This window comes from Trypanosoma melophagium (genome assembly GCF_022059095.1).
Source record: "Trypanosoma melophagium isolate St. Kilda chromosome Unknown ctg18segment0, whole genome shotgun sequence".
NCBI classification, from domain to species: Eukaryota; Euglenozoa; class Kinetoplastea; order Trypanosomatida; family Trypanosomatidae; genus Trypanosoma; species Trypanosoma melophagium.
Genome location: NW_027125147.1, coordinates 128,330 through 146,384, shown reverse-complemented (window position 1 = coordinate 146,384; position 18,055 = coordinate 128,330). Strand labels below are relative to the sequence as shown.

The 18,055-nt window shown below is 40.6% G+C and overlaps 7 protein-coding genes across 7 annotated transcripts; all 7 read left to right on the top strand.

Moving 5' to 3' along the window:
* Window positions 1–42: 42 nt before the first annotated feature.
* On the top strand, window positions 43–2,706 carry LSM04_008331 (uncharacterized protein; the record flags this gene model as incomplete). The annotated part of the gene is made up of 1 exon (XM_067331517.1): window positions 43–2,706. The coding sequence occupies one exon, from the start codon at window positions 43–45 to the stop codon at window positions 2,704–2,706; it is 2,664 nt and encodes an 887-aa protein (XP_067193182.1).
* An 812-nt stretch (window positions 2,707–3,518) lies between these two features.
* Window positions 3,519–3,851, top strand: LSM04_000145 (Ribosomal protein S25; the record flags this gene model as incomplete). Its single annotated transcript, XM_067331516.1, has 1 exon — window positions 3,519–3,851. The coding sequence occupies one exon, from the start codon at window positions 3,519–3,521 to the stop codon at window positions 3,849–3,851; it is 333 nt and encodes a 110-aa protein (XP_067192995.1).
* Window positions 3,852–4,614: 763 nt separating this feature from the next.
* On the top strand, window positions 4,615–6,186 carry LSM04_008910 (ATPase; the record flags this gene model as incomplete). Its single annotated transcript, XM_067331515.1, has 1 exon — window positions 4,615–6,186. The coding sequence occupies one exon, from the start codon at window positions 4,615–4,617 to the stop codon at window positions 6,184–6,186; it is 1,572 nt and encodes a 523-aa protein (XP_067193203.1).
* Window positions 6,187–7,566: 1,380 nt separating this feature from the next.
* Window positions 7,567–9,003, top strand: LSM04_006104 (LMBR1-like membrane protein; the record flags this gene model as incomplete). The annotated part of the gene is made up of 1 exon (XM_067331514.1): window positions 7,567–9,003. One exon carries the CDS (start codon window positions 7,567–7,569, stop codon window positions 9,001–9,003), a length of 1,437 nt encoding a protein of 478 aa, XP_067193137.1.
* A 796-nt stretch (window positions 9,004–9,799) lies between these two features.
* LSM04_002608 (Gcn5-related N-acetyltransferase (GNAT) domain) lies at window positions 9,800–10,771 on the top strand (the record flags this gene model as incomplete). The annotated part of the gene is made up of 1 exon (XM_067331513.1): window positions 9,800–10,771. The coding sequence occupies one exon, from the start codon at window positions 9,800–9,802 to the stop codon at window positions 10,769–10,771; it is 972 nt and encodes a 323-aa protein (XP_067193043.1).
* A 931-nt stretch (window positions 10,772–11,702) lies between these two features.
* On the top strand, window positions 11,703–12,200 carry LSM04_008936 (uncharacterized protein; the record flags this gene model as incomplete). The annotated part of the gene is made up of 1 exon (XM_067331512.1): window positions 11,703–12,200. The coding sequence occupies one exon, from the start codon at window positions 11,703–11,705 to the stop codon at window positions 12,198–12,200; it is 498 nt and encodes a 165-aa protein (XP_067193205.1).
* A 1,557-nt stretch (window positions 12,201–13,757) lies between these two features.
* Window positions 13,758–14,255, top strand: LSM04_002731 (uncharacterized protein; the record flags this gene model as incomplete). Its single annotated transcript, XM_067331511.1, has 1 exon — window positions 13,758–14,255. One exon carries the CDS (start codon window positions 13,758–13,760, stop codon window positions 14,253–14,255), a length of 498 nt encoding a protein of 165 aa, XP_067193049.1.
* Window positions 14,256–18,055: the final 3,800 nt, after the last annotated feature.

Here is an 18,055-nt window from a genome sequence, read left to right as displayed (position 1 = left end):
AGCATTACAAGGGCAAAGCTGAGAAAACACACACACACAGATATGCCGGCAAAGAAGCGTTCTAGAAGCAGCCCAAGGAAGGATGAAGTTTCACAGGATTTGGAGGAATTACACGCCACTACGTTCTGCAGTACTCGCATTGATCAAAAAGTACCACTAGCAACCGAATCAACAAGAAAAACGAAAGCGACACCAAACTCAGTAGTATTAGTGGCATCAGGTACGGATGAGAAACCTGAGCAGCGACAAAAACTCCCTTCTGATTTAGAAGGTGTTGTTCTACGTTCTTCCGTGATTGCACCGGATGTGGTTGGTATTCGCTGTGTCGCGGTGCACCCGAATGAAAGAGAGATGGTGATAGTTCGCGAGAATGGTTCTATGGTATTATACACCATTGATACTTTTCAGAATGTACCACACTTCACACAAATTCGACACACTGGCGGACATGCCAATCGCACTGTTACACGACTACGGTATTTACAAAGTACCCGTCCGCTCCTTGTTGCCGCATATCTCTCTGGTCAACTTGTTGTCTACTGTGGTACGACACTCGCCCCATTGTATGTACATCAACGCAGTGGTGGTGCAGTGTGGGATTTCTGCATTGTCGGCTCTTTATTGTATACCGCGATGAGTGATGGATCATGGCAGCAACTGCAGGTGGAGAACAGTGCTACTGGTAATCAACGTCCTACATTGGTGTTGCGTCGTATTATTCCAAAAGTCTCCGGTGCTGATCGTGCGTTAAGTGTCTGTTGTGCACTGCAGTACGGTATAGCAGCGGGTACAGATGATGCGGGAAATGTTATGGCATGGCGTTTACCGCGAGATACATTAATGGAAGAGAATAATGATAGTGGCGTGGATGGACGACCCATGGGTCTCAGTGATCATGAAACACTATGGACAAGTCGTTTACCAAAAGGTATGGCGTTGTGTTGTGCTATTAGCAACAGTGGTAATAAGAGAGGTCCGGTGGTTGCTGTAGGCACATCAATGGGAGATGTGGTGTTCTTTGATGCCCAACATGGACACCTACTACATACATTCACACACCATAAAGGACCCATCAGCACACTCGTAAGTAGCAGTAATCATGATAATATGAAGAAGAGTGGGATGGAAGGGGATGTGTTATTTGCTTCCGGTTGGCATGAATCTCTGCGTTCGTACCGCTGCAATGCGGATGGTGAATGGTACCCGGCAGAAGTGAAAAGGCGTACACACTATCATGAAGCAAGTGAATTAGTGGTATTAAAACAACATCAATTAATTCTATCAGCTTCACGGGATGGTACTATAATGTACGCCCCACTGGCATCTGTGTTTAAATCTCCTGCCATGTATGTTCCTGTTACCACACAGCAGTTTGCTTTTGCGAAATCAAAGAATGTTCTTTTGCAAACCCGTCGTGGACGAATTGAGGCATTTCGTACAGATGCTGCATTACGTCATTGGACTCCACTCTTTGCCCACAAAATTCACGGTAAATTTCATTTACAAGGAATGTGGTGTGATTCCAAACTACACTATGTGTTATTTGCCACAGATGCTCGTGCAACACTACTGCGTGTGTGCTGGAGGGATGGGGCTGAAGATGCCTTGGCGCTTCATCGCATTGAAGAAGTCCTTGGAGGAATAAACATTGGCTACGGTGTACTGGACTGCTGTTTCATTGTACACAATAATACTGCTACTACTACTACTACTACTACTACTACTACTACTACTACTACTACTACTACTACTACTAATAATAATAATAATAATAATAATAATAATAATAATAATAATAATAATAATAATAATAATAATAATAATAATAATAATAATAATAATAATAATAATAATAATAATAATAATAATAATAACGACAACAGCCATAAGAAGAAGAGTAATCATGATAATAAAAAAAAAACAAAGAAGGATTCAAAGAAGACAACCGATAATGAAGAGAAAGCTGCTGCTCCACTGGAGAGTTGTTATCTACTATTAGATGACACCATTGTTCACATCACACTCGCTACGGGATATCCTGTTGTGTTTACCACTATGCAGTTAAGAGATGGTGGGGAAATAGCAAGTCATATTCGTCCAACTCGACTATTGGTGGATGAAAGAAATAATACGATCACCGTTTGTGGTCTGCAGGGGCGATTAACATGTGATATAGCGCCTGATGGTACAATAGATCCTAATAGTTTTGCACTGGTGCGGGAACCCACGAGAATGGCAGCATCTGTACCAATGCTTATGCGTCGTAAGGATACGGATAATAATAATGGTATTAATAATAACAGTAAAGAAGATAATAATGATATTGATAATCAACAAGAGAAGGAAGAACATACTATTGTAGCGCTTACGGGCAATGAGCGATTTGTGGCTGGGCTTGGAAAATCCAATACATGTCTACTTCCACGTACACTTCCACATGATGTTCAATTCATTGCCCGTCTTCCACCACTCTGCGATGATGAGACTGCAGTAACAAAAAAACACGATCAATTTCGTTTTCTCGCCCTCTTCTCACGTGGATTACTGTACGTAACAGAGAATGCTTGGCAAATGGTGCAGCGCTGCACTATTGAGGCCGCCTTTGTACTGCGGGGTGATGATCGTGTGTTATTGCTATTACGCAATATTGAGGGAACACTGGAGGCACTCCCAATGTGTTGGAAGGTACGACGCTTTGGTAACTAATATGGAAAATGAGATGAAGGAAAAAGAAAAGAAAAAAAAGAAAATCCCAACACGGAGTCATCTTGTTTTTTACAGGTGTATTTAAATTCCACAGAATACGGGGAGTCTATATATAACTATAGTTGTGGTTATACGTATATTGTTTTTCTGTGTCTGTGTTTGCATGTATGTGCATTTGTTTAAAAGTATCAACGCGGTAGTCAGAGAGCGATAAACAAAACAAAAAAGCAAAAAAAAAAAACAAAAAATGAAATAAAGAAAAGAAATGAAAGGATAGTGAGTCGTTTAAATTTTTTTACAACAGCATCTCTTCTGCTGTGTATATAACTGTCAGTACGTATAATATATATATATATATATATATATATATATATATATATATTTCTGAATATGTTTCTATTATGGATTTCTATTTCGTCTGTTTGTCTACAAACGAAGTAGAAATAAATAACGAGTAATATATATAAGGAACACGTAAATAGACATTTATATACGCACAAGCGGTTATGTTTGAGAGCAGCTGCTGGCGCTGATCTACACTAACAAGAAGCAAACAAAAAGAGAACAGCATATTACATCATTCTATGTAATATAATCTACACTTTCGTTTATTATTATTATTATTATTATTATTATTATTATTATTATTATTATTATTATTATTATTATTATTTTCTTTCTTTCCTATTCTATTTTCTTTTCTTCTCTTTACTGTACTATTACCATTAGTCCGGAGTACTTTTTTTCTCCAATCCTCGTAGCGAGTTTTCTCTCTCTTTCCCACACACCAACCCCACTACCAGCCAGTAAAGATGCCACCAAAGAAGGGAGGAAAGGACTCAAAGCCGGCGCCCAAGAAGGGCAAGATGGAGAATCTCAATAAGGGCGCCAAGAAGGCCGCAAAGAAGTGGTCAAAGGGCCGCACCCGCGAGGCACTCCAGAACGCCGTTATGTTCGATAAGGACACGATGGACAAGTTGATGACGGAAGTGCCAAAGTACAAAGTCATCACGCCGTCGATCATTAGCGACCGCCTGAAGATCTCAGTTGCCCTCGCCGCGAAGGGACTTCAGCATCTCTGCAGGGAGAAGAAGATCGTGCTCGTGTCGTGCAGCAGCAAGATGCGTGTGTACACCCGTGCATAAGTAAAGAGTAACGAAATAGCGAAGGAGATTAGAGGGAGTGGAGATTGGAGTGCTTGGAGGAAGTAAAGAATGAAAATTGAGAAATTAAAAGCATTAAGACCACCCTTTCACCAAAGGAAGAAAAGAAAAAAAAAAGGAGGGGTTTTACACATTATGTGTGAGTGTTTTCTTTCCTTATTTCTTCTTGAAGTGTCAGATGGTTGTTTTTATTTTTCTCGTTTTTTCTTTTTTCTCTTTTCTTGCCACTCCAAATTGGGATAAAAGAGGTCTTAAACTTCACTTGTACACTCACTCTTTGTCTTTTTATTTCAAGTTTTCTCTGTCTTCGTGCGGGAGGCCAATGGTGCGAAAGAAAAAAAAAAGGAGGACTTTATTATTTGTTTTGTTCTTTTCTTCTTAAATCCTTTTGTTCATTTTTTTCTTTTTTTCTGCGTGTAGCAGAAAATGTGGTGTGAGGAAAGTGAAATTCCTCACTCTTATTCTCTAATACAGTTCTCTGTATTCTTGAATTCTTTAAACAAAAATCATCTATATTCTGTTCTCTATATTGTTTTTTTTTCTTTCACCCACTTCCTATGTCTCCATATAATAAAAAAAGGTTTAAACTATTAGTCGTAGAGAGTAAGGGGAGGGAAAAAAATATAAAGAGTCTCCGTGATTCTGAATACATTTTTCTAAAACCGAAAAGGAATTTCTGAAAAAAAAAAAACAATAACAACATATCTATTTACTTATATATATACATATATATAAAAGAAAAGTGATGTTGACTCGTCTTCGAAGTGCTGTTCTGCGTTGCCCTATGGGTACACGTGCTGCTGCTTCTGCTGGTGCCGCTGCTCCTGGCGCCGCCGTTGCGGAGCACAAGGGCCGTGTGGGTTATGTTTCCCAAGTCATTGGTGCCGTCGTCGATGTGCACTTCGCAGAGGGAGTTCCACCGGTGTTGACGGCACTTGATGTGGTGGACAGCCTTGGACGTGATGAGCCCCTCACACTTGAGATTGTGCAGCATCTTGACGCACACACCGGCCGCTGCATTGCGATGCAAACAACAGATCTGCTTAAGCTCAAGACAAAGGTAGTGTCAACAGGCGGTAATATTTCTGTGCCCGTAGGACGCGAAACACTTGGCCGTATCTTTAACGTTCTTGGTGATGCTATTGACCAACGTGGTCCCGTTGGTGAGAAGCACCGCATGCCTATTCACGCCGTGGCACCTAAGCTCGCCGATCAGGCTGCTGAAGATGCTATTCTTACTACCGGTATTAAGGTTATTGATCTTATTCTGCCTTACTGTAAGGGAGGAAAGATTGGTCTCTTTGGTGGTGCTGGTGTGGGTAAGACCGTTATTATTATGGAACTGATTAACAACGTTGCCAAGGGTCATGGTGGTTTCTCTGTCTTCGCAGGTGTTGGCGAGCGTACTCGTGAGGGAACAGACTTGTACCTGGAAATGATGCAGTCAAAGGTTATTGATCTCCAGGGTGATTCCAAGTGTGTGTTGGTGTATGGTCAGATGAATGAGCCCCCAGGTGCTCGTGCCCGTGTGGCCCAGTCTGCCCTAACAATGGCAGAGTACTTCCGTGATGTGGAGGGACAAGATGTGCTGCTCTTTATCGATAACATCTTCCGTTTCACACAAGCCAACTCAGAAGTGTCCGCCTTGCTTGGTCGTATTCCTGCCGCCGTCGGTTACCAACCCACACTCGCTGAAGATCTTGGTCAACTGCAGGAACGTATTACATCCACGACGAAGGGTTCCATTACATCTGTGCAGGCGGTGTATGTGCCGGCTGATGACATTACGGATCCCGCGCCAGCCACTACCTTCTCCCACTTGGATGCCACAACTGTCTTGGATCGTGCCGTGGCTGAGTCTGGTATTTACCCAGCCGTGAACCCGCTGGAGTGTGCCTCGCGTATTATGGATCCCGATGTCATCAGTGTGGATCACTACAATGTGGCACAGGACGTGGTGCAGATGCTCACTAAGTATAAAGAGCTGCAGGACATTATTGCCGTGCTCGGTATTGACGAGCTCAGCGAGGAGGACAAACTCATCGTCGATCGTGCCCGCAAGGTGACCAAGTTCCTCTCCCAGCCCTTCCAAGTCGCGGAGGTCTTCACTGGCATGACGGGCCACTACGTGCAACTGGAGGACACCATTGAGTCCTTCTCTGGTCTGCTGATGGGCAATTACGATCAGGTGCCGGAAATGGCATTCTACATGGTTGGCGGCATCACGTCTGTGCTCGAAAAGGCTAAGAAGATGGCAGAGGAGGCCGCGGAGCTCGAGAAACAACGCCGGGCCCGCGCCGCACAGGCAAGCCAGTAAAGAGTCTGTTTGTGAGTGAGGGAGTGAGTGGTCAAACAGAAAGAAGAAGAAAATGGTAACAATGAAGAGGGAAGAAGAAGAGGGAAAAAAAAAGGAGAGGAAACGGAAGGAAAATGAAGGAAAACGAAAAGACAATGAACTAAAAAAAAATGAGAAATGAAAAAAAGAGAGAAAGAAATGAATGTTAAAGGAGTACAAAAAAAATTATGAGTTTAGTAACAATGAAGAAGGGGAAAAGAGGGAGGAAAAAAGAAATATGAACCTTGATGTCCTCTACTGAAGATGAAGAAGAAGGTATAGTAGGCAAGGGAAAAAGATGATTGAAAGTGGGTGTAGGCGAGAAGGAGCTGCACCACAAAGTACAAGGAGAAATATATATATATATATATATATATATATATATATATATATATGCGCAAATATTGGAAAGGTGAAGAAGAATTGAGGGAAAAAAAGAATAAAATAATTAAAAGAAACATATGAAGTAGTTTTTTTATCCACTTTTTCCACTCTATCTTTTTTTTTACTTTTTTCTCTCTCTCTCTCCGTGACTATATGTGTGAGTAGATGAGGCTGTTTGTAGGCATCTCGAATATATTAGGTAGGGACGTGTAGCAACAACTGTTTCATAGGAGATCCTTCGTTTATATTTTTCTTTTCTTATTTTTACGTTAGGCAATTGATCTCTTTGTGTTTGTGTATCTCTTTTTTTCTTTTATTCTTTAGTGAGGCGGTCACAGAGAAGGAAAAAAAGGATTGAGAGAGGACATGGATGAAGAAGACTGCATATGTCTCCGTATCCATCTGTGGTGTGGCAGGCAGGAGAATATATAACGTCAGTGGGAAGAAAAGAAATAAAAGAAAAATTAATGAGGGAATCTGGAGGGAAAGCAGGAGAAGAGGAAATGATAATGAGAAGAGAAAAGAAAAAAATGTCCATATGAAGTCGTGATATTTTTTTTTTGTTTTGAGAGATATCTGTTCTCTTTTTTTTTCTTTCTTTCTCTCTGTGTCTCTCCGTGTACGTGTGATTGTGTATGTGCGCGCGTGTGTGTGTCTCCTTACTTGTTTTCTTTTTTATTGGTGAATCATTAAAATTACACTCTTTCATTGTGGTTTCTAAAGGTGGTGTAAATATACCTTTTGTTTCTTTTCTTTTCTTGTTGTTTTTTATTATTTACTTTGTGTTGAAGGGAGAAGTTGCATCAAGCAAGGTAGATTGGTTCACACCGATATTCTCAATACGGGGGTTTGGACTCTATTGAAATAACTTCTTGAGTAGTAGAAGTAGTAGTAGTAGTAGTAGTATTGATACGGCTGATAGTAATAGTGATACGTAATACTATTAGGAGTCAGGTGAAGGAAAGAAAAAAAGCGAAAATGCTCAATTGGTGGCTTATTCTGATATTGGTCATTGGATTGCTGATTTGTGTGGCTCTTGGTATTTATATCCTCTTTTACTTTAAATCTGAAGAAGATGATGGAACGGCATACATGGAGAAGGTCGTTGTTGTTATCGGAATGGTAATGTCTGTGGCTGTAATATTATTATTACCTCTGGACGCCGCGAATGCGACAGATCCTACGGTTCCAAATAAATATCATAATACATTAAACACCTTTTTAATGTGGCAAATTGTGTTATGGATAACGGCTGTAATGGCTGTTGTTGTGGTGCCATTTGTATTATTCTTCTATGAGGCATATGATCCAGATAAGAATAGCCCAGTTAGACAAATAATACAAGGTGTACTATACACTATCGGTGTGTTTGGTATTTTTGCTATTGTGTGTGGAGTCTGTTATGCCACTATTGGAGTTGCGAAAGTGCCTATTGAAACCTATGAGGCCTATCCACAACTAAATGTAAATATAGACTCTGTGTTGTATAATGGCAGTAGTATTTCCTCTCGTGCCGAGGTTGGGGTAAGTTTCTTTACTTATTGTATAGGTATATTATGTTTTTTTGGTTGGATTGCCTTTCTCTTCTACGGCGGTGTTGGACTCGTTTCTTTTCCAATTGATCTCATTCTTGGTTTTCTTAAACGTCCACGGGCAATTTCTGGTTCTCGCTTTGCACAAGAAATGGCCGTTATTGCGGCGAAGGGAGATGCCCTATTGGATATGGCGTTAGAAATGAAAAAAGCATCTCGTAGGACTATATCACGATCTATGCGGAGTAAAATAAACATTTTACGTAATGAAACGTATATATTAGAAGCCCAACAGGAACAATTGATATGGGCATACACACAAGCCGGTGGATCTCCTTTTATTGTATATGGTAGACTTGTTCTTGGTATTATATCTATTGGTTTTAGTGTGGCATGGATATTACATATATTCATCTATAATCAGTTTGATCAAAATCCATTTTTAAATACTATACTTATTAAATTAGATAGTGCATTTGCTTTATTTGGTATTATTGCATATGCTGTATTGACCTTCTACCTTATGTGGATTACATTTGAAGGACAAGTACGTCTTGGAATGAGACTCGTATTCTTTCAGATTCACCCACTAAAACCACATGATACAACCATGAATTCACTTTTATTTAATGTTTCTATTTCACTTCTCACAAGTTTCGCCGTTGTGGAATTTGCCTCTCGTTCATTTCGTGAGTACAATCCACGTACAACTATTAACGCCTTAATGAATGTGTACGTTTTGCGTCTAAAGTTCTTTGGAGATGTTATCTGGTGGGCGCAGTTCTGTCTTCTTGGTATATCTCTCATATCAATTGTGTGGGTCATTCTATGTCCTGTGCATAGACGGCGTAAAGATCCAACAAAGATGCGAATTGACTCTTAACAAGAATAATACATGCGAAGAATAGTAGACAAGGAGAAGAAGAAAAAAAAAGAGGAGGTGAGGGAATGTAAAGGTCTCTTATTAATTATTATTTGCAGGATTGAACTATTAAGAAGAAGAAGAAAAGGAGGACGAATATTAAGATTATTTCCTTTTCTTTATATATATATGCGAACGAGTGTTTATTTGTGTCCGTTAAGTATATCCGCCCCCTTTTTTCATTTTTTTCTTCTGTTTGTGTTATTCTGTTCTAAACTCATACTATCTGTTTCTTTTTTCATTTTTTCTATTCTTTTCTTTTCTCTCTTTATAACACTGTATACAATGAAATTGTTGTATGATCATTCATACCTGTAGTGCTATAATGTCTACGTTTCTTTTCTTTTTATGATGCGTGATTTATTCTTTTATATTTTCTCTCTCGCTCTATCTACCTATCTATTAACGTACGATTCTTTCATCAGGCATATTTATACATCACCAAAGAAAAAAGCACAAAAGTATATATATTATATTGTTATATTATTATTATTATTATTATTATTATTATTATTATTATTATTATATAATAATAATAATAATAATAATAATAATAATAATAATAATAATAATAATAATAATAATAATATACAAGGTAGGAGTAAAGAGAAGGAAGAAACAAAAAAAAGAAACACACTCACCTCCCTCTCTCTCTCTTTCCGTCAATCCATCCATCAACTAGTCTTTCTTTCTTTCTCTATTTCTATCTATAGTGTATATATACACTATAGTGCTATCAAGTTATTTCCCCCCCATAATGCCCCACACTACATCAACCACATCTGCCGTGTTGGACAGCACCACATCGCCATCACTATTGCCATTATTGAATCTTCCCAACGGTGTAACGGCGTGGGACGGCGATAGATTGGAAGATGAACGTCGATTACACAACACCGATGGACACGCCGATCGTCTAATGCAAACCATCAACATTCTCGGTGTACGTAGTAAAGAGGCCCAATCACTTAACACCGTTCTTACTTCTGTGGCGCGACTACGTGAGAATAGGCAATCGCGACTTTATTTGGCCTGTCATGATGGCCGCGGTGTTGGAATTCTGAAAGTGGGTGTGAAGAAGTTATTTATAACACACCCCTCACATCATGCACTGGTGGAGATTGATCCATTATGTGTATTGGACTTTTTTGTGGAGACGTCCTGTCAACGACAGGGATTTGGAAAGATGTTATTTGACTTTATGTTAACACATGAGGGGCTTAGACCAGAGGAGGTGGCGATTGACCGGCCAAGTGTGAAGTTTCTTTCCTTTTTACGCAAGTACTATGGATTGGTGGAGTATACACCGCAGTCGAATAACTTTGTGGTGTTTCACAGATACTTTGATCGCTGGCAACCACAGGGAAGACAGCACAGGAGTTTAGAATCATTAAACCCAGGGGCAACAACAACTTCTGTACGACAACAGCAACAACAACAACAATTATTATTATTAAAAGAACAGAGAGAACAATCACAATTGCAATCGCAATTACAACAGCAACAACAGAGAAGAAATAAAACGGCCTATGAATTGCAATATGAGGCATACGTGCGGGAACAGGCATATCGGGCCAAACAGCATCAAACAGAAACACGAGGGATGTCGCCTGCAAAGCCGGTGTCTTCCTCAGAGATTTGTGCGGCCAGTTGTGCTGCAAAACGCCGTACATCACCCACACGAAGTGGAGTGCCATATAATATCATTAGTGGGGCCCCGGCACATTGATAATTCCCTGTTTAGTGTGGATTATTATTATTATTGTGGTGATGATGAGAATAAAATGCTATTGCTAGAATTATTATTATTATTATTATTATTATTATTATTATTATTATTATTATTATTATTGCTGTTGCTATTATTATCATTATTGTGTAGATGGAGTGGAGATGGTCGAATGAATGGGGAATTTGTTTATGATTGCGGTGTTTGTGGAGTGAAAGAACAAAACAAAAAGAGAATAAAAAAAAAGAACAATGTTTGCCATTGGATGTGCTATGTGAGATGTTTTTTTTTTTAATGGGGTGTTAATATGGAATGTTATTATCCCCCTTTAATATATATTTTTTCCATGTGTTCTTTTTTTTATATATCCACTTTGTTTTGTTTTTCATTTATTTTCTCTCTCTCTTATTCACCCATGTTTCAACTTTTGGAGTATTTTCGCTTTTATTCTAACGGATGCACTCGCAACAGGAAATAGAACTCCAAGAAAAGAAAAAAAAGAATAGAATGTCAAGAAATTAAATCACCAAACAAAGATGGAATGACTTGGTAGAGTCACCGATAGGCCACCTATTGGGGGTAAAAGCCCAATGGCGAGTGCAATTCACCCTTGTATGTCTCTTACAGGATTGTGCATCTGTTTCTCATATCCCCCGTCTATTTCTTTCTATAAATAGAAAGAGTCATTTTCTCTCTCTCTCTCTCTCTCTACGTGTATGTATGTATGTATGTATTTATTTATTTTTATTTTTTTTTCTATTTTCCATATCGCCTTTCTTAAGATAAAGACAAACAGTAGGTAGCTTACTGTAAAAGGGTAACAAACACAAACAACCAGAATAAACCAAACAAGCACAAAATCGAAAGAAAAAACAAAACAAAACAAAAAACCCATATTATTTATTTATATAAAAAAAGAAAAATAAAAACAATGCCACGTCCATTTGGTGCTTGGGCCCCCGCCACAACACTCGCAGAGTATCGTGCCCGTATGCCAGGTATAAAAGCCATCTCTTACGTACTATTACCACGTGTGCGGCGGGAAATGTATTATCACCCGGAGGCCCTCGCCCACTTTAAAGACCCCCAGCAATATAAAGATGCCCTGGACACCGTTGTGGCGATGCGAGTCTCCGATAAGTTCTTTGGCGAGGGAGTGAAACTGCCGCGTCATACTCTACTGAAACTGGTTGGAATATTGTCAACGTTTGCATTGTCAGTGTTTGCGACGATTCGCTATTACTATGGTGTTTATGTGCCGGCGAATAACCCGACATGGCGCAAGGTGGTGAATAAGGAGTGGGAGGAGGCTATTAACAATTCCCCGTGGGATCACATGTCGCATGTGTGGCAGTACAGTGATCAGTACGCTGCTGTGATTGGTGAGGCCGGCTCACCAGGCCGACGCAAGTTCTACATTCCGGCTTAAGAAGGGTTTTGAAGAAGTAAAGAAGAGGAAGAAAAGAAGAAAAGTCAATGATTGTAGAGAAAGATGCTATGGAGGAGACTCAATGAACGGGTCTTTTTTTAGTTTTATCCTTTCCTTATGAAAGAAGATGTAGTTTATAGTGGTCTTTGTGAATGTTTCTATGTATTTTGTATCTATTTATTTATTTTGTATGCAATAGGATTTGCTTTTTTTTTTTGTTCTCAACCTATTTTTCTGCGAAGCACAGACTAACACACTTGTGTGTTTCTCACCTTGTTCTTCTGGAGTAGTGACTGTAATGGCTTTATTTGTTAATGTCATGGTTACAAGTATTAAATTCGATATGATTGCAGTCCGGCAACAGCAGCAGGGGAGTGTTTGTGTTTGTGTGTCTTGGGGGAATATGGGTGTGGTGTGGATATGAGCGAAGGAGAATAAAACACGAGATTAAACGTGAAAAAAAAACCGGAGTATTTCTAAAATGAGAGAAGTTGTTTTGTTTGGTTTGCTTGTTTTCACTACAAGTGTTATTTCATTTTCTCTCCCCCACCTGGAATATAAAAAAGAGGAAAAGCTGGTTTTTTGCAACAAAAAAACAGAGGGGAAAAAAGAAAAAAAAAATAGATTTATAGAGGAGAATGAAGAAGAACAAAAGAAAAAAGGGTTATAAGATAAAATAGGTAGTATGGGGTCCTTTTATTTATTTATTTGTTGATTTATTTTTTTCTTTTATTTTTATTTAGGAGTGTATTGAGTGCGTTTAGTTTGACTACTTGTGTTTTTTTTAGTTGTTTATATATTTTTTGTTTTTTTATTACACTCCTATTCGTAGGAATTAGGAATCAACCCATTTCTTCTGGGTATTGTGATTCATCATTATTTCTTATTAGGAGCATGAATCTCCCCATCTCCAAATGAAGGTGATATGCTACGGAGCTGAAGTAATGTTTTTAGTGTTATTATCTGTGTCGTGTCTGCGTGAGTGAGAGAGTGGAAAGAAGGAAAAAATAGTCTATATATATTTATATGTGTATGTGTGTTTATGTGAGAATAGTAATGCGGATCATTTAAATGGTATTATTTACTATTTTTCACACATTGCCACATTTGCGTGTGTGGTTCGTTGCGTTTAAAGCAACCAAAGACAAAAAAGTTGGGAAAATAATAATAATAATACACATGCAAACACGCGTACACTATAAAGGGAACGAATGGGGGAATCATTTATTTATTTATTCTTTTTGTTGTTGTTGTGAAAGGAGAAAAAAAAAGAAAAGAAAACAGAATGTAATGTATACTACCACGCTCTATTACTGTTGTTCTTTAAAACATTTACTTCTTTTTCTTCATTCTTGTCTTTTATTTTTTATGAATTCATCTCCTCTCCAATGCTTATATAGTATTGGGCTACACAGCTATATTCACCGTACAAAGAGAGAGTGAGGGAAAAAGAAGAAGAAACGGCTAGAATAATCAAAACAAGAAACAGTGTGAAGAAAAAAAAGCTACCAGTAAAAAACATCGTCCAATAAAGATAAAAAAAGAAAAATAAAAACAATGCCACGTCCATTTGGTGCTTGGGCCCCCGCCACAACACTCGCAGAGTATCGTGCCCGTATGCCAGGTATAAAAGCCATCTCTTACGTACTATTACCACGTGTGCGGCGGGAAATGTATTATCACCCGGAGGCCCTCGCCCACTTTAAAGACCCCCAGCAATATAAAGATGCCCTGGACACCGTTGTGGCGATGCGAGTCTCCGATAAGTTCTTTGGCGAGGGATCGAAACTGCCGCGCTTTGCTGCGATTAAGGTGGCAGGTGCGATGGCGGTGCTTGGAAGTGCGATCTTCTCTGCGCTTCGCTATTACTATGGTGTGTACACACCGGCGAATAACCCGACATGGCGCAAGGTGGTGAATAAGGAGTGGGAGGAGGCTATTAACAATTCCCCGTGGGATCACATGTCGCATGTGTGGCAGTACAGTGATCAGTACGCTGCTGTGATTGGTGAGGCCGGCTCACCAGGCCGACGCAAGTTCTACATTCCGGCTTAAGAAGGGTTTTGAAGAAGTAAAGAAGAGGAAGAAAAGAAGAAAAGTCAATGATTGTAGAGAGAAAAAAAAAGAGAGAGAGATTGTGGGGGATAGAGAACTGTGGGGTATATCAGATGGTATGACAGTAGTGGAAGTAATAGCGGAAGTACTAGTAATATCAGCGAGAAAACGAAAAAAAGGAAAGACATCACCTCTTCTATGTCTACCACCAGATCTTTTTTTTTGTTTCTTTGTTGTTGTATTTCTACTCCCTGGAGAGTTCACGGAGAAAGGTAAAATAATTGTGGGAACACTATTCCATACTTCTTTTTTTCTTCTTTTCTTGCAATGCTATTATACGAAAAAGCTAGAGGGGAGGGGAAAAAAGGAAAGAGATAAACACACTGAATTTGCCTTTTTCACTCCATCCGTTCCTTAATTTCTTATTATCCCATATTACCATTTTTATGTGTTTTGTTTCTTTGTGTGTGTGTGTTTTTTTTTTTTTCATCCTTACGGGGCTATGCGCGTAAGGTACTTTTGTATGTGAATGGGTGTCTTTCGTTGTGCATGGAAATGAGTATATTTCCCAATTCTTAGAACTTTCAGTTAATTGTTAAATGATATTACACAAATGAAAAAAGAAAAATAAATGAGAATGCATATGGTAGTAGGAAGAATATATGTGTGAAGAGAGGAGCTATTTGCGCTATGAAGTATTAGGAAAATCATTTGCGGTAAGAATGATTCTGTTTCTTTGAAAATGAGTCATTTGTTAAGTTAGCGAGATAGATTCCCCTTTGTGTGTTTTTTCTTTTTTTTTTTTGCAAAGGAAGGGGAGGAGAAGGAAGGTATTATCTTTATACTGTCTCAAGACAGTAGTTTGGCTTCTTTTTTCTGTTTTTGTTCTCATTCTTTAATGCAGGGGGAGTTTCTCTCTTTTTTTTTCTTCTCTTTCCTTATCTTTCACTTTCATTCTTTTGCTATCATAGTAATATGATAGCAAAAGAGAAGAAGGGAGGGAGGGAGGGAGGGATAAGTAGAGAGAAACGTATAAATACACTGAAGGCAGAGATATTTGAGTTAAATTGGTTGTAAAAGAAAGGAAAAGAAAAGGATATCCTGTGCCATTGTTTTATTTGTTTTGTTTTTCTCGATATGACGTTTTCCTTATGTATATAATTGTATCTAATGTTGTTTACACTTAATTTAATGGGATGTTTTTTATTTTTTTTCTTTTCTTATTTGTGTTATTATGGATATGTATCCATAAAGAAAGACCTCTGAGACTTTTATCTGAAATAAATATTTATAAAAAAAAACGGATCAAAAGAAGAATTCAAAAAAAAAAAAAAAGCAGCACCGGGGCCAGCCGCGTCGTGCTGGGGCAGAACTGAATCCAAGAAGATCCTGGGGCACTTGTCGACGTGCTGTCAGCAGTATCACCTGTACCAAGTTACTGCTGAGCGGTGATGTGGAGGAAAATCCCGGCCCTTCTCTGCGAGGTATGCGGTGGAACTCAGCTGAACTTACCCAGGCCAAGAGGCTTGCTCTCCACAAAACCCTGGTTGAGGAAAACGTGTCATTCTGCCTTCTAAGCGAGACGAAAATGTCTTGTGCGGAAGTGTCGAGTTTCACAATCGCTGGTTATCAACATCATGGAGTGTCCCGCCCCTCTAAAGGTGTCGGCGTTTCGATTCTGGTTCGTGAAGACCTGCCGGTGGAAGTAGGATCGTCTGTTGTGGCGAGCATTGGGCATACTCACGCAACGATCCACTTGACAGAAGGGCTGGCGCTCTCAGTGACGTCAGCATACTTCCCTCCAGGGAGATCATTTACAGCAGCGCAACTGGACGCGCTCTTGACAACCAGCGGACCCCACCCCATTGGTGCAGATGCTGAAACGCATGCGTTGGCCTGGAATCGCGCGATCCCACCTGATACACGTGGCGATGTTCTAGTGCAATGGTGCCTAGATAACGATTACGTCATACGGAACAATGGAGAAAGCACCCGCCACACTACACGTCACGGTCCGTCCGCGCCGGACGTGACACTATCCCGAGAGTGTCGCATAGAGTCTTGGAAAGCCAATTTCTCTCCAGATAGTGACCATTATATCATCCTCTTCGACGCAGTAGTAGATGATGGTGAGCCACTGCGGTTCCCTCGCCCCCGTGCCCCACTCTATGCATGGAAGAAGGCGAAATGGTCTCGTTTTAGACAAATGTCAAATGCTCAATGCCGAAAACTACCAACACAGAAGATGAGCGTTCACAGGCGAGAACGTTTACTCGCCTCCGCGATCCGCATCGCAACAGCTGCAGCGGTCCCCCGCGGAGGACGAGACACTGCCCCTTTTGGACTCCAGAACTCAGTGAGATCGAGTCGGAGATCCACCAATGCAAGGCCTCTGTCTATAGAGACAGGTTGGCAGCACGCCGCAGAGAGATGCTGAGACAGGCCTCCCATAAAAGATGGAAAGCCCTCTGCGGCAAGATGGCCTTAGCAGACGGCTGCCGTTGGAACATTGTAAAGGGGATTTACGCCCCACGCCCACTGAGCACCCCGGCGATAAAGATTAACAACACGGTGCTCACGGAAAATCAGAAGGCCAAGCACTTTATCCGTCTTTACTCCGCACGAGCCAGACGGCACCCACACTCCCACCCTCCGCCACCCATCCCAGTTGTTGGCGAGGAATTTGCACCCATTACAGAAGCGGAACTGGAAAGGGCCCAACGCCTTCTCCCGAAAGGAACGGCGGCTGGTCCGGATGGGATTTACAGCGAAGCTCTCCAACATTTGGGACCCAGAACGAAAGCAGAAACCCTTTCACTTTTCAATGAAAGCCTCCGCACTGGTATTTTCCCAGCTGCTTGGAAAGTAGGTGTTATTGCGCCCCTCCTCAAACCAGGGAAGAAGGCAACAGACCCAGACTCGTTTAGACCAGTCACATTAACTAGCTGTATATCCAAACTAATGGAAAGGATTGTAGCAGCCCTTATTCGGGATGTTACTGAATCCAAGCTGACCCCACAACAATCCGGGTTCAGGCCTGGCCACTCCACACTGGACCAATTACTACACCTGCGCGCAGCCCTCAAAGAGACCTTCGTATGACTCGCGCAAAGGTGCCGTATTCGTTGATTACGCCAATGCCTTCGATACTGTAGATCACGACCGAATCGTTATTGCGATGCGAGAGATGGAGCTCCCACCGCACATCATCCGATGGTCAGCCCCATTTTTAAAAGGACGTCGGGCTAAAGTACGAGTCCAAGGAAAATCCTCACCACTAATGCTATTCCACCGCGGCGTACCGCAAGGAACGGTTCTAGGCCCGCTTATGTTCATTATAGTAATGAACACTCTAAGCAAACGATTATCTCAAGTTCCTCTTCTGTGCCACAGCTTTTTTGCTGATGAACTCACGCTAGCAGCACGAGATGAGAACAGAGACGTCATCCACATTGTGCTACAAAGCGGAATAAATGTGGTTGATGAATGGTCCAAGAGCCACTTCATGGAAGTAAACGCAGGCAAAACGAAATACACCCTCTTTGGATCATTGGACCCAAACCCCCTCTCCCTTGAACTACGCGGCACCCCTGTCGGCCTAGAGAAAGCTCCAAAACTTCTCGGAATTACATTCCAACACCATCGCGGAGTGCCCTTCCATGCAGTGCTTGTAAAGAAGGAAATTGGATTCTCTGTCCGCAAATATATAAGTGATATATGTGAGATAGCCCTCGAGTAGAGTGTAGGGAAGTTTTTTCCATCTTCTTTGGTTTACGAGCTTTATTGCCAAAGTTAAATTA